This window comes from Erinaceus europaeus, chromosome 7 (genome assembly GCF_950295315.1).
Source record: "Erinaceus europaeus chromosome 7, mEriEur2.1, whole genome shotgun sequence".
NCBI classification, from domain to species: domain Eukaryota; kingdom Metazoa; phylum Chordata; class Mammalia; order Eulipotyphla; family Erinaceidae; genus Erinaceus; species Erinaceus europaeus.
Window position 1 is genome coordinate 107,065,612 of NC_080168.1, and position 14,982 is coordinate 107,080,593.

Genomic DNA, 14,982 nt, shown 5'->3' on the forward strand with positions numbered 1-14,982 from the left:
ATACTAGGTATGGAGCATTGATGGTCATCAGTGGCTGAATTAAAAAAGCATAGCTGCTGTATGTGCTATGTCACAAGTTTTTAAGTTTATTTTTATTAGTGATTTAATATTGACTTACAAAATTAAGAGATGATGGTTATCATGCTGCACTGTTCCCACCACCAGAGTTCTGTATCCCCATTCCCTCCATTGGAAACTGCAGTAGTTCTCCCAAGGTCACTACATCATAAGTTTTAATGGGGATGAGAAAAGGTAAAGTATGTAAAGCAATTATTTTCAAACTTCAACATTCATAGGAATCACCAAGGGTGCTTGTTAAAGTGCAGACTTCTGATTCAGTAAATCTGGGTTGGGGCCCAAGAGTCTACATTTCTAAAAAAACAAATTTCCAAGTGATTCAGATGCTACTGGTCTGTGGACCTCACTTTTTTTTTTTAAATCTAATTTACTTATTTTTTAATGTTTATTTTTGTTTTCACCACTCCCATCACCATTGGTCTGTGTCCCCACCCCCACCCCCACCCCCACAGATAACCACTAGAGTTCTCCCACAGTTGTGAAAATAGGTTATTTTGGTTTTATCCCTCACTTATATATTCATTTGTCTATACTGTGTATATGAGTGAAACCATTCTATAGTTGTTCTTCACCTTACTTGCTTCACTGAGCATCATCTCCAGTTCCATCCACTTTATCCCAAAGAACACTATGTTTTTTTATTGCTGCATAATACACTTGAGTATATATCCCATAACTTTTTTATCCAGTCATCTGTCAAAAGGCATTTAGGTTGTTTCCAGGTTTTTGCTGTTGTGAATAAAAAGGAAAAAGAAGAAAATGGGGGTGTCACAATTCCTGACTTCAGCTTATATTACAAAGCAATAGTTAAAACAGTGTGTTATTGGAACAAAAAAGGGACATATGGACTACTGGAATAGGATAGAGGGCCCAGAACTAAACCCACACATATACAGGCACATTTTTTATGATACAGGAGCCAAAACTGCCCAGTATGGAAAAGTTTCTTTAACAAATGGTGTTGGGTGAATAGGACAACCATATGCAGAAAAATGAAACTAGGCAACCATCTAACACAGTGCACCAAAATTAACCCAAAAATGCATCAAAGATAGAGATATTAGACCAGAAACTATAAAATGCATAGATGTATATATTGGTGAAATGCTACAGGACCTCAACGTTAAAGACATATTTGGAGACTCCACCCCATGGGCAAGAGAAAAAAATGAATAAATGAGACTATATCAGTTAAAAGGCTTTTATATATCAAAAGAAAATCCCATAAGGCTAAACAGGAAACCTAGTAAATGGGAGAAGATATTTGCACACTACTTTTCAGACAAGCAGTTTATATCAGACATCTACAAAGAACGAATACAGCTCAAAAAGAAAGAGTGCAATTCAATAAAGTGGGCAAAAAATAGGACTAGATCTCTAAAGAAAAGATATGACTCACAGACATGCAGAAATGTTCTAATTCGCTCATCAGAGAAATACAGATTAAAACCACATAGAAATCCCACGTCACAGCTGTGAAAATGGGCTCCATTAATAAAACAAGGACAAATAAATGCTGGAGAGGGTGTGTAGAGAGAGGAACTCCACTGCATTGCTGGTGGGAATGTAAACTGGCACAACCATCAGCACAGTATAGAGAATCTTTAGACAAATGCAAATGGAAATGCCATATGACCCAGCAATTCTATTGCTAGGCATATACTCAAAAGATTTAATAACACTGATCTGAAGGGATGTATGTACCCCCATGTTTATAGTGGCTTTATTCACAACGCACTTCACTTGGAATAGCAAAGTATATTGATGTACTATGTGTGTTTAACCCGGTGCACTACGGCCTGGCCTCGAAAGTATATTGATGTAAAGTACTTTGCTTGTTGTCTTGTTTAGTAAGTTACTTGGTCAGTGTTATTGCTGGGTGACACCACACAATTTGTGGAAGTAAAGTACTCCCTTAACTATCAAACATCTTACCTACTATATCTGAAAAATGTCTGGTTTTATTCTATGTCTTTTTTTTTTCCTGCCAGTTATCGCTGGAGCTCTCACCTGCATGATTTTACTGCTCCTGGCAGACGCTCCTCCCCCACCACCTCACCCCTCAGATGGAGTGAGAAGGAGACACAGAGGAGAGATACCACATTCTCACTTGTGAAGTTTCCCATATAGTGACTTGCACTTAGTATTATACGTGCTTAACAGGGGTGTGCAACTGCCCAGCCCCCTGGATATGTATTTTGTACCTTGTTGATTTGGGGATTGCCCACTCACCCTAGTTTTCCAGAACTTTCCTAATTTTAGCACTCACAATGTCATGTCCAGACAAACCAGAATGGATGGCCACCTTAACTGGGATGTTCACACCGTTGTTTCTAAGCTTGCAGGTGTCACCTCATGTTATTGTTGCCCCAGTGCCTTGCACATTCTTCATCCCACTGTTCTTTGGCTGACTTTTTTCATTCATTCTATTGCAGAGAAAGAGCTGTGGTACTCTTATCTTTGGCTTCACACATGGCAAAAAGGCATGCAGTCTACTGAGCCCTGCCATCTACTTTTAGGGTACACTTCCAATAAGTGTGTGCCTGGATAGATGTGGAATAACCCAGTTGTAGGTGATGGCAGGTTTCTGCCCCGGAGAGAATCCATCTGTTAGGTCTGTTGTGGTGAGATCCTGGGCAGTAGCTTCTCTAGGCTTGTTTCCTCCACTGTAAAATATGGCTCGTTAGTTACTTTTGCCTTTGACACAGACACTGCTCCACCTATTCATGGGGTTATATTCTGATGTCACTTTCACTCCGTGTTCTAGTTCTTCCATGCCTCCCCCCCTCAAATATATATAGTAGATCAATAAATTATGTAAGGACAGGTTGATCATGGAACTGCTGATAGGCTTGGTTTATGCAGAGTGCTGCTCTGAGAGCAATAGCCTGGACCTTGAACCAAGAAGCTGTGGCAGGGAGTCAGAGGATGAGGTCTCTGTCTTCAACTAAGTGTCTGTAACTACCTGATTTGCTCTTTGTGCATGCCTGTGAAAGAGGGCGGCAGGGAGGGAAATTCTATTGCTAAGGAATTTTCCTGGCTGAATTGGGGGAGGCATGGGGTCTCTGGAAAATAGGATTTAATAAACTTTCTTTTAAAAAAATGTACCTGAGGGTGGTCCGGGAGGTGGTGCGATGGATAAAGCACTGGACTCTCAAGCATGAGGTCTTAACTTCGATCCCTGGCAGCACATGTACCAAAGTGATGTCTGGTTCTTTCTCTCTCTCCTCCTATCTTTCTCATAAATAAATAAAATCTTTAAGAAATATATATCTGAGGTAGCTACTTCCAGTTGAACTGTGTCTAGTAAACAGTCTCAGAGTCCTATTCAGAAACCTAGTACAGAAGTAGAACCTAAAATGGAATTGGCGTATCTCACCAAAGTAAAAGACTCTGGGGTGGGTGGGAGGGGAGAATACAGGTCCAAGAAGGATTCAGAGGACCTAGTGGGGGTTGTGTTGCTATATGGGAATCTGGGGAATGTTATGCATGTACAAACTATTGTACTTAGTGTTGAATGTAAAGCATTAATTCCCAATTAAAAAAATAGTACTTAAAAAAAAAAAAAAACGGGAGTCGGGCTGTAGTGCAGCGGGTTAAGCGCAGGTGGCGCAAAGCACAAGGACAGGCATAAGGATCCCGGTTCGAACCCCGACTCCCCACCTGCTGGGGAGTCGCTTCACAGGCGGTGAAGCAGGTCTACAGGTGTCTATCTTTCTCTCCTCCTCTCTGTCTTCCCCTCCTCTCTCCATTTCTCTCTGTCCTATCCAACAATGACAACAACAATAATAACTACAACAATAAAACAAGAAGGGCAACAAAAGGGAATAAAAAAAAAAAAAAAACCTAGTACCAAAGAAAGATTAAAATTAGAAATAGTCAGGATTTGGGTTGGAACCTAGGACTGGCTTAGGGTTAGAAAACTGTTTCTGTTTCCGTGTCTTCCACACACTGTCTGGGTCTGTGAGCACATTCTACAACCAATGTCTCTGAGCCTAGGTGCTTACCTCTAATTTTCCTTTTTCAGTAGAGTGAGCATTTGTGCTACCTACCTTGCAGTGATTCCGTGAAAGGATACTGGTGAGAGTTAAATGAAACTGATGTCTTAAGACCAGGGAGACAGCACAGCCTGCTAGAGCACCAACTTGCATGCCTAAGGCCCCGGAGGCTGCAGGTTCAGTCCTGGCACTAACTCAGCTGAAGCTGAGTACTGCTCCGGTGCTCTCTCATGCTCCTCTCTCAGTGTCTCTCATCACAAAATTAAATTAATTACAATTAATGAAAACATTGAGAAATATTATGCATGTACAAACTATTGCATTTACTGTTGACTGTAAAACATTAATCCCTCAATAAAGAAATTAAAAATAAATAAATAAATAAGTAAAAAAGATGATAGAGGACCTAGTGGGGGTTGTATTGTTATATGGAAAACTGAGAAATGTTATGCATGTACAAACTATTGTATTTACTGTCAACTGTCAAACATTAATCCCTCAATAAAGAAATTAAAAATAAATAAATAAATAAATTAAAAAACCTGGATGCCTTTACAAATGTCAGGTGTTACTACTAACTGTAGACCTTGAGTCTATATGGTGATTTCTGATTCATGGAGTAGGAAAGCGAAGTGGACTTTGGGGGATTCTGTTCCTCAGTTCTCCAAGTAATACCATTAGTACCTTCTAACTCCAAAAAAATAGGAGAGGCAGGGTGGGGGTATGGTTATGCAAACAGCTTTCACGCCTGAGGCTCCAAAGTCCCAGGTTTAATCCCCTGCACCACCAGTGGTGCTCTGGTAAGAAAAAATAAATACATATATATATATCAAAGCTTCCCTTGCCAAAAAGACAATCCCGTCTATTTTCCTCTTCGAAAAAATTCCCAAGTTTCTGGAAAAAAGCGTTCACTTGGCTATCAATTCCTTCCCTGCTCCGATTTTGGTAGAAGTGGAATAAGAACTCTACTTGAGCCCTCCCGCTAAGCCTCAGTAGATGCCTTTCCTACCTGGAGGAGGATTGCTGATGTGCCAGCATCTCCCTCCAGGCTGTGAAGGGTTAAGGGAGCCACACCCTCAGCAGGAACAGCCTCGGACTTTGTGCTGAGCAGCTATCTCTGGCCTTCCTTGCTTGACTGGCACAGGGAGCCCGGCTAGAGGAGGCAGCACAGTAGGAGGTTAGAAGAGAGGACACTGGCAAGAGAGCAGCCTCCCCCGACACCATGGACAGCTCCCATTAACTCTGGCATCTCTTCACCCTTGTGTACTGGGGCTTCAAACTGTGATTTCAGCAGCCATTCTCCAAGGGATACTGAACTTTCAGTGTTGGGTGAGTCTTGTCTTGACCTGTGACTGCCCCTCTTTCTAAATCTATGGGGCTGCCTCCTTTCTCCTCTCTCCATCTCCAGTTACATCCCCACCCCCCTCAAATCTAACTCTAAAGATGTTTCCTGCCACTGTCCCCCACCCCCCACTCTCTCCATTTCTGTTTCTCACCCTTCCCTGCCAAATAACTTTAAAAATCTGAGAGCTGGGGAGATAACACAATGGTTATGCAAAAAAGCTTCTGTGACTGAGGCTCAAAGCTCCCAGGTTCGACAGAGCTGAGCGGGGCTCTGATTTAAAGGACAAAAAAAGTATAACAGCAACAAAACTCTGAGTAGTTTGAGATAATTATGGTACCTATTTCATGGTGTGATTGCAAGCATCTGGGAATTAGCATATGTAAAGTGCTTAGAGCCCTGCCTGGGCCTCTGCTTGCTAGAGGAGGTGATTCTCAGAACTCTTCTTTCTCAGTTGTGTGCTTGTAGGAAGTGGCAAAGACTGTTTTCCCAGAGCATGGGGATAAAGAGGAGAGGTGCCTGTGTCCCCTTCCTGCCCTTTCTTTCATTCCTGCTCCCCCCTGCCCCCACTCAGGCTCAACAGCACAGGAGGGTAGGCGGTGGTTCTTTTCTTTCTAGCAGGGAGTGGCCTTGACCATTGTACTAATAATTCTGTTCCACCCACTCAGCCTCACTGGAGACTGAGGAGGGCTGGGCTTGCTCAGCTGTACCTGACATGCCCCTACTGTGTGGGGCTGAGCCCCATGCTGCTCCCTGTCCCTTCAACCCTCCTTGCCCTTTCCCACCAGCCCTAAAAAGCTGGGTGTGTCCCTCAGGGGCAAAGTCCATGCCCAGAGCTTATAGGAAGGGGTGTGAAAACTGGAGCTAGAAAATGGGCCAGCCAGGGGTCCTGACAGCTACCTGACAGTCTGTTGGGGGAAATAAACTTCACTTTGATTTTTCTAGGGGGCTATTGTAGTCTTTGAGGGAGTAATTCCCACCTTTGTCCTCTAAGCTTCACCTCACCTGACTCCTGTTTAGAAAAAAAAAAAAAAAAGGATTTCACTGTCATAATGAAAGGGGAGGAGAAATCTTTAGAAGACCTTTTGAAATGGTGTAGATGGCTAGGTGGCTGAGACAGGGACAACGCAGAAATCAGTAAATTGCCAGGCTCCTTCTCAGGATCAGCAGCCCCTCTGAACATGACACTTCTGGAACGGTCTGTGGGAGTGGAGGACCTAGTCCTCCTGGAACCCCTGGAGGAAAAGTCTCTGCTCCAGAACCTCCAGCTGCGCTATCAAAACAAGGAGATCTACGTGAGTGTGGGGGTGTTGCTCCCAGATATGCATGTGAGGTGAGAGTTCACATGTGCGCCCCCAGCTTCTCACTGACCACCTTCACCTTCTTCCCTGCTCCAGACCTACATTGGGAATGTGCTGATCTCAGTGAATCCCTACCAACAGCTGCCTATCTATGGCCCAGAGTTCATTGCCACATACCGGGACTACACGTTCTATGAGCAGAAGCCCCACATGTGAGTGGAGGGATCGAAGGCAAGCTGATGATGGGACCATATCAGTTCCTCTACCTTTTCCCCTGAGGGTGGCCCTCCAGCTTCTCCTTCCTCCTCTGACCCTCTGGAGGCCCTTCCAAGACCTCAATCTCAGTCAACTTGGAAGGGTGGAAGAGTCTAGGGCCTGGGAATTGAGTGAAAGTGGCATTTTGGACTGGCTTGGCTTTGACTCCAACCTGCTTCCTCTCTGCCAGCTATGCATTGGCGAATATGGCGTATCAGTCACTGAGGGACCTGGACCGGGATCAGTGTCTCCTCATTACTGGCGAGAGTGGAGCTGGGAAGACAGGTGAGGCAGGTGGCTGGGAAACTCTACAACTAGCTCTGGCCTCTCTCCAGGCCAGGTTGAGTCATGCCCTCACCCCCAGAAAGGCCCTCTTGGTCTGCCCCCAGTGGGTGTGAAATGCTGGTGTGCGGAGCACTGAGGAAGGTGAAGGGGACTCCTGTGAGGGTTTCTTTTCTGGTGCAGAGGCCAGTAAGCTGGTGATGTCGTATGTGGCGGCTGTCTGCGAGAAAGGAGAGCAGGTAAACTCTGTGAAGGAGCAGCTGCTGCAGTCCAACCCAGTGCTGGAAGGTGAGAATACCTACGTCTACCTTCTCTGGACCCCACCTTATCCCTCAGCCTCCTGATGGCACCAACAGTTCTCCAAACCATATCCTCACTGGACCTGACAATCCTGCACTTGGGCCAGTGAAATAGCTCACTTGAGACAGTGCATTGCTTTGCCATGTGGCTTCTACTACACTGAAGGAAGTTTCAGTGCTGTGATTTCTCGCTCTCTCTCTTAAAAAAAAAAAAAGCAACAAAAACACCTTCATTTGTTGCTAGGACAGGAAGACTTTCCTCCTCTCCATCCTCTCAGCCCCTGACCCCCCCCCTCATCTCTGCAGCTTTTGGCAATGCTAAGACCATTCGAAACAACAACTCCTCTCGATTTGTGAGTGAGCATCTCCTCAGCCCAGGTTTGGGGTGCAGGGGCTTGAGAGGGTTGTGGGGAGCTATATGGCATAGGCCCCTTCCCTCAAAGAGGAGAAAACCAAGACTCTCTTTTTCTCTGGTCTCTGAAGGGAAAATACATGGATGTTGAGTTTGACTTCAAAGGCTCCCCCCTCGGTGGTGTCATCACAAACTGTACGTTTTCCCCATCCTGCTCCCCTCTCCTCCCTTCGCCTGCCCCACTTCACCCCTTTCTGCTAATCTGCTACCTCAGAAAAGGGGATATTACACTATCCGGGAGACTTCCCAGCTGGAGGGAACACGAGGATTGAGGGCAGTGTTAGAGGGAAGCCTCAGTAGCTTCACACCTTCATGACTTTCTTCTTTTATTTTGAGGGTGGTGTTAGTGTGCTGGGGGTCAAACCCAGGACCTCATACATGTGAAGCATATATTACTCTACCATGGAGCTATAGCTTCAATTTCTAAAGACGTTATTTTCTAATTCTTTGCTAGACCTGCTTGAGAAATCCCGAGTTGTGAAGCAGCTAGAAGGAGAGAGGAACTTCCACATCTTCTATCAGCTGCTGGCTGGAGCAGATGCCCAGCTGATGAGTATGTACCTGTCCCGTCACCCCGTTCAGCCCCCAGTACCCCCGGGCCCCACTTTGTCCCACCGCCCCTTTGCCCTAAGCCCTTCTGTCTTCCCTTTCCTCAATTGCATCTATCTATGAAGTGCCCTGACCTTGATTTTTTTCTTTTCTAGAGTTTCATTGCTAGGAATAAGTTTTGTTGTCTCTCCACCACTTTTATTGCCCTGTCTTGCCTGCATGCCTCTGTTCCTGAGTGGGCTTAAAAGCAGAACACTCATTTATATCTACACTATTTTTTTTTTTTTTAGAAAAAAATCATTTGATTGATGGAGGGGTTGATAGTTCTCAGTAAAGTTGTTGACCTGTGGACAGCTTCTCTTCTCCCCATAATAGCTGCCTGCAAAACACTCTTACCCCCAGTGTGGGTCCTTTCCCATCACCTGTAGCAGGACCCAATATCCCCTCTACCCACTCCTTTTCTGTCCTTCCCCAGAGTCCTTTGCTTTGGTGCGACCACACTTCTTTCTTATCTTTACTGTAAGAGGCAGAATTAGAAAGGGTGCTGCAGGGGTTGAGGAAACAGCATAATGGTTATACAAGAAGATTCTCATTCCTCTGAGGTCATTGAGCAGTGCTCTGGTTAAAAAGAAAGGAAGAAAAAAAAAAGGTAGAAAGAAAGAAAGAAAAAAAGGTGCAGCAAGTGCTTACGAATTTTAAATGTTCTCAGTACAGTTGTGAATCTGCCTTCCCTTCTTCCTCCTAGGTAGCCTCTGGCCCAGAGCACTGTGGTGGTCTGCTCCCCCAAGGGCTGGTTCCTTGGGTTTTTGGTTATTGTCTACTCAACTTGTGCCTATCTCATTTTTCCCCCTTTGGGGAGCTCTATCATTCAAGAGGCCACCCTGCAAGTTACATTGTTCCTCTTGGCTTAATAATCCTGGTTGTGCTCAATTTGTCTGAGTCACAGGCACCAGTGTCTTATTCTGGCTGATTCTATTACCCATCAGTTTGAGCTGAGTCTGAGCAGGGCTCCCCTGTTGGTATTATCCCAGGGCCTTCTGACTCACTCTCTGCTCAGACACCCATCTTTCATGCCTGCTTCAAAATGTGTGTCTCAGGGGAAGCTGCCATTAAAGCCTGACTGGAGGGACTCTGTGGTTCTTGGAGCACTTGAGTAACAGATCACGGGTAACCCTCATACTCCGTGATAAGCTCATGCCTGCTCAACTCCGTGGACAGCTGTGATTATCCCCTTGAATCACCTGCCTAAGACGTTTAAAGGTTGAGCCGGGCCCTCACCACAGTGGGAAAAGCTTTGGTGCCCTGTGTCTTTCCCTATCTAAAAAAAGTCAACTCAGAGTGGTGAAACCCTGGCAAAGATAAAAGAGAGAGAGAGAGAGAAAAAAAAGAAAAAGAAAAAAATCTGCATGCCAGCCAGGCACAGAAACTATGAAGATTAAGAAAGAAAAGTCAGGGAGTCGGGCTGTAGCGCAGCGTTAAGCGCAGGTGGCGCAAAGCACAAGGACCGGCCTAAGGATCCCGGTTCAAGCCCTGACTCCCCACCTGCAGGGGAGTCGCTTCACAGGTGGTGAAGCGGGTCTGCAGGTGTCTGTGTTTCTTTTCCCCTCTCTGTCTTCCTCTCCCCTCTCCATTTCTCTCTGTCCTATCCAACAATGAAGACATCAATAACAATAACAAGTACAACAATAAAAAACAACAACAAGGGCAACAAAAAGGGAAAATGAATAAATAAATATTTTTTAAAAATTTTAAAAAAAGAAAGAAAAATCAGGGACCGGGTGGTGGCACACCTGGTTGAGCGCACATGTGACAATGCACAAGGACACAGTTTCAAGCCCCCAGCCCCCACCTTCAGGAAGAAAGCTTTGTAAGCGGTGAAGCAATGCTGCAGGTGTCTCTCTGTCTCTCCCTCTCTATTACCCCCTTCCCTCTAGATTTCTGGCTATCTCTATCCAATAAATAAAATAAAGATAGCAAAAATAAAATTTAAAAAAAGAAAGAAAAATCAGTCTCAGGGGTTGGGTGGCAGGTAGCTCACTGAGTTAAGCACACAGAGTATGAAGCATAAGGACCTGCGCAAGCATCCCAGTTTGATCCCCTAGCTCCCTGCCTGTAGGGGGGGTCACTTCACAAGTGGTGAAGCAGGTCTTCAGATGTCTATCTTTTTCTCTCCCTCCTCCCTCTCTATATTCCTCTCCCTTCTCAATTTCTCTCTGTTCTATCCAAAAAAAAAAAAAAAAAAAAGGCCACAGGAGCAGTGGATTTGTAGTGCAGACATTGAGCCTCAGTGATAACCCTGGAGGAAAACCAAAATCAAACAACAATAACAACAGAAAAACAGTCTCCAGATTCAAGTTTATTTGTGAGAGAGATATAAAAAGTTAGACTCATGACTTGGGCTGGGCTGGTTGAACCTGAGACAGTCACTCAACTCAGTCCCTCATCAGAGTGAACCTTCTAAAGGTGCAAGGGGTGGGGGGTGGCTGGGGAGCACAGGAGTTGCCACTTTGTTGGTGCTTAGTAAACAAATAATGAATGGGGTCAGCCCAGTCTGAAGGTGAGGTGCTGAGGCTGCATGGGTGGGACATGATGCTACCTTCACCTTTGCCCTCCTAGAGGCCCAGAAGCCCAAGCAGACTGAAAGGCTTGCTTGTTTGTAATGTTTAGAATCCCAAGGATGGGGAGAATGAAGCTTTGCTTTTGGAAAATTGGAGAAAACAATCATTATGAATACAAACACCCTTAAGACCATTTGAAAATTGTATTCTAGCAGAGGTCAGAGAAGTAGCTCACTGGATAGGATGCATGCCTTGCTGTATACCTGATCTAGATTCAACTCTAGCATTATGTGGGAGGGCCATGACACTAGGGGAAGCTCCAGTACTGTGGTATCTTTATGTATCTCTGTAGCTGAATGAAAAAAACTGATCCAAGAGTGGTGAAATCATGCTGGCTCTGGGGGAAAAAAGGTTATCATTGTGGGAACTAAGGGTCCCAAAACAGAGAAGGCAGGGAAAGAAAACAATAGTAGAGGTTCTCCTATGTACAAGGACTGTGAAGGTCTAGGCTGGAGGGCTCCCTCCATGGAGGCCCGTAACAACCCTCCACCTCTCCCACTGGCTCTTCCAGAGGCTCTGAAGCTCGAGCCAGATGTGAGCAGCTATGCCTATCTGAACCCCAAAGTGTCCCGAGTGGATGGTATGGATGATGCTTCCAACTTCAAGGCTGTCCAGGTGGGTGCCCAGGTGACATTGGCTTAGCCCTTCAGGGACTCCTCAACCCAGGCTCTGGACTGGAGAGGGAGGCCTTAGACTGGCCCCATGGTCTGGCTTCTGACTCCCTCTCCCTCTCAGAATGCAATGGCTGTGATTGGGTTCTCAGAGGAAGAGATTCGCAGGGTGCTAGAGGTGACGGCCCTGGTGTTGAAGCTGGGGAATGTGAAGCTGAGGGACGAGTTTCAGGCCAGTGGGGTCTCAGCAAGTGGCATCCTCGATGGGAAAGGTCTGTAGTACTCTGATGGAGCCCCCAGCCAGCTCCCTGCATGCTCCTGTAATTCTGTCTCTTCTACCATCTGAGGTGTAATAAATTTCACTCTCAGGCCATCCAGCCCACTCCGGAGCTGTGCCTCAGATGTACTCACTGAGCCTCTTATCCATGAAGTGCCTTGCATTGGTGCTTTGCATGCTGATAGATCCGAACTTTTTTGAGTCTCTGTGGCTCCTGTATGAAATGGGACACTGAGACCTATTTCAGGAGACTCTCTGATTAAAGTGGATAATGCATGTCAAGTTCCCAGAGTTCTCTTTCTTGCCACTAGAGCTTCTTCCATATTCTGAAAAGGCTGTGAGGACATCCCCACCCAGATGTGGACACCCTCCTGATCCAACCCTGCCAGATCTCTCTCAGGTCAGGCCATATTGTATATATATATATATTTTTTTTTTTCTTTTAATCACTCCAGCTCTCCAGGAGATTGGGGAAATGGTGGGCTTGAATTCAAATGATATAGAGAAAGCTCTGTGCTCAAGGACCATGGAAACAGCCAAAGAAAAAGTGGTGACTGCACTGAATGTCATCCAGGTAAGTGTCCCTGGGGGAGGGCTGAGTTTGAACCAACTTTTCTTTTTTTCATCACTGATGCTTCACTGCTCTGGATCAACTTTTTCAGATAGAGATAAAGATGGAGAGACACCACAGCACCAAAGCTTCTTCTAGTGCTGTAGGGGGTAGAGCTTGAGCCTGGGTGGAAGATATGGCAAGGCAGGCAGGCACCCTCTCAGGTGAACGATCTCACCAGCCCTTTGAGTCTCCTCTCCAGCTGCCACACTCATCAACTTGACTCTGCCTGTAGGCTCACTATGCACGGGATGCTCTGGCTAAGAACATCTATAGTCGCCTTTTCAACTGGATAGTGAACCGAATCAATGATAGCATCAAGGTGAGAGTTGCCCTTCTTCAACACTCACTTCCCTGCCTGGGGGAGCTGGGGAGGTGGCTCAATGGGTAGAGCACATGCCTTCCAGATAGGAAGTCCTGGGTTCACTCCCTGGCACCACATGAGAGCACCATGGACAGAGACATATGGAGCTTCATGGATGATGGCGTGGTGTATGGCTTCCCTCCCTTTCTTTCTCCTGCCTTCACACACCTGTCTCTGCTCTCTCATCAAAGCAGAAATAATCAGCTGGGTCATGGATCAGTGGCACAGTGCATGTGTGGAGCCCTTGATTTGATCTCTGACACTACATAAAAAACAAACAAACAAAACCCCCAAACCCTACATTTTCCTGCCTGCCTCATACCGTGGGTCCTGAGATGAACAGTCAGGAGGATGCAGAACAGGGCTTAGTTCCTCCCAGCAATGCATGCTTGTGTAGACATCACTGGGTTTTTAGTTTGACTATCTGAACCCCATGTTTTCTAGCCCAGTAGTCTTGAAAGTTCACAAACATTCCAAACTTCAGTTGGAAAATGGGTCATAGATGCTGACTTGCTTCACAGGGTATAGGGAGAAGATAAAATTATGTACAAAGTCACCATATTATCTGGCAATTCCATGTCTAGGTCTATGCCCAAGAGAACCAAAAACAGATATTCACAAAAACATGCATGTTCAGAGGCATTGTTTGCCATCGTTAAAAAACAGGAGCCACCTGAATGCCATCAACTGGTGAATGCATATGGTGAATCTACACAATGAAATATTAACTTGCCATAAAATAATTGAAGTAGGATGGGGTGGTGGTGCAATGTTAGAGCACATATGCCACCATGTGGGAGGACCTGGGTTTAATCCCCCAGCCTCCATTTGTAAGGAGGAAATTTTAGGAGCATTGCTGTAGTACTGCCTCTTTCTCCTTGTTTATCACCTTTAAGAAGAGAGAGAGAAAGAGAGAAGGGGTAAGAAAGGGAAAAAAATAAAGAAATGACTCCCAGGAACAATGGAGTAATCATACAGGCACCAAAACTCAGAGAACACTCTGGTAGGGAAAAAAAAAAAAAGAATAAATGCTGATACATATTCAGCATATTAACTTTGAATGAAAGAAGGCAGGCATAAAATGTCATATTCTAAAGAATTCCATTTACATGAAATTTCCAGGACAGGAAAATCTATGGAGGGAGATGGGAAGCGATAACTGAGTACAGAGATACAATTTCTCTTTGGGATGATAAAAATGTTCTGGATCTAGGTAATGGTGATGACTGTACACCCTTTGGATATACTAAAAAAATAAAGCCACTGAAAACCTTTAAAGGGCAAATTTTATGATATGTGAATTAGATCAAAATAGAGCTATCATTTTAGAGGTATGTATGTGAAAATGCCACCAATTTAGAACCTATTACTGGAAGACAGCAGGACAAAATGGGATTTGAATCTAGCTTTGGGGAGCCAGGCAGTGATGTATCTGGCTAAGCACTCATATTACAATGTGCAAGGTGTCGGGTTCAAGCCCTTGGTACCCACCCGCAGGGAGAAAACTTCAGAAGTGGTGAAGCAGGGCTTCAGGTCTCTCTCTCTCTCTCCCCTCCTCCTCCTCCTCCTCCTCCTCCTCCTCCTCTTCCTCCCCTCTCAATTTCTCTGTCTCTATCCAATAAACAAACAAACGAATATTTATAAAAACAATCTAGGTTCAGATAAATGCTTGCTCCTTTTCAAATTTGACTTTTTTCCTCCTCTGTAAACTGTGAATAATTGCACCTTATAGATTATTTTAAGGAGTAATGAAATGAGGATATTAAATTCCTGGACTGGGAGACTGCTCAGTGGGTAAAGCATATCCCTTACCTGTGCGAGGCCTTGTGTTCACCCCATGGCACCACACTAGCAGAGAACGTCACATTTCTTGTGAAATGTTCTGTGGCTATTTAAAAAATGTTTATTTATTTATTCCCTTTTGTTGCCCTTGTTGTTTTATTGTTGTAGCTATTATTGTTCTTGATGTCATCGTTGTTGGATAGG

General features: G+C 45.0%; 1 protein-coding gene across 2 annotated transcripts in view; it reads left to right on the top strand.

The window, feature by feature from the left end:
- The first annotated feature begins 5,225 nt into the window (after positions 1 to 5,225).
- The window catches only part of MYO1A (myosin IA), a 36,818-nt gene continuing 27,061 nt past the window's right edge, over positions 5,226 to 14,982 (top strand). The window contains exons 1-12 of one of the 2 annotated variants that reach the window (XM_007534971.2): positions 5,226 to 5,405; positions 6,580 to 6,713; positions 6,816 to 6,931; positions 7,165 to 7,259; positions 7,440 to 7,544; positions 7,862 to 7,908; positions 8,039 to 8,102; positions 8,422 to 8,520; positions 11,646 to 11,749; positions 11,870 to 12,017; positions 12,478 to 12,596; positions 12,868 to 12,954. In XM_007534971.2, the coding sequence (XP_007535033.1) occupies positions 6,600 to 6,713; positions 6,816 to 6,931; positions 7,165 to 7,259; positions 7,440 to 7,544; positions 7,862 to 7,908; positions 8,039 to 8,102; positions 8,422 to 8,520; positions 11,646 to 11,749; positions 11,870 to 12,017; positions 12,478 to 12,596; positions 12,868 to 12,954 (1,098 nt within the window). In that variant the 5' untranslated portion in view covers positions 5,226 to 5,405; positions 6,580 to 6,599. The remainder of the gene's footprint in view (positions 5,406 to 6,579; positions 6,714 to 6,815; positions 6,932 to 7,164; positions 7,260 to 7,439; positions 7,545 to 7,861; positions 7,909 to 8,038; positions 8,103 to 8,421; positions 8,521 to 11,645; positions 11,750 to 11,869; positions 12,018 to 12,477; positions 12,597 to 12,867; positions 12,955 to 14,982) is intronic. The other variant, XM_060195117.1, reaches the window with a different exon arrangement.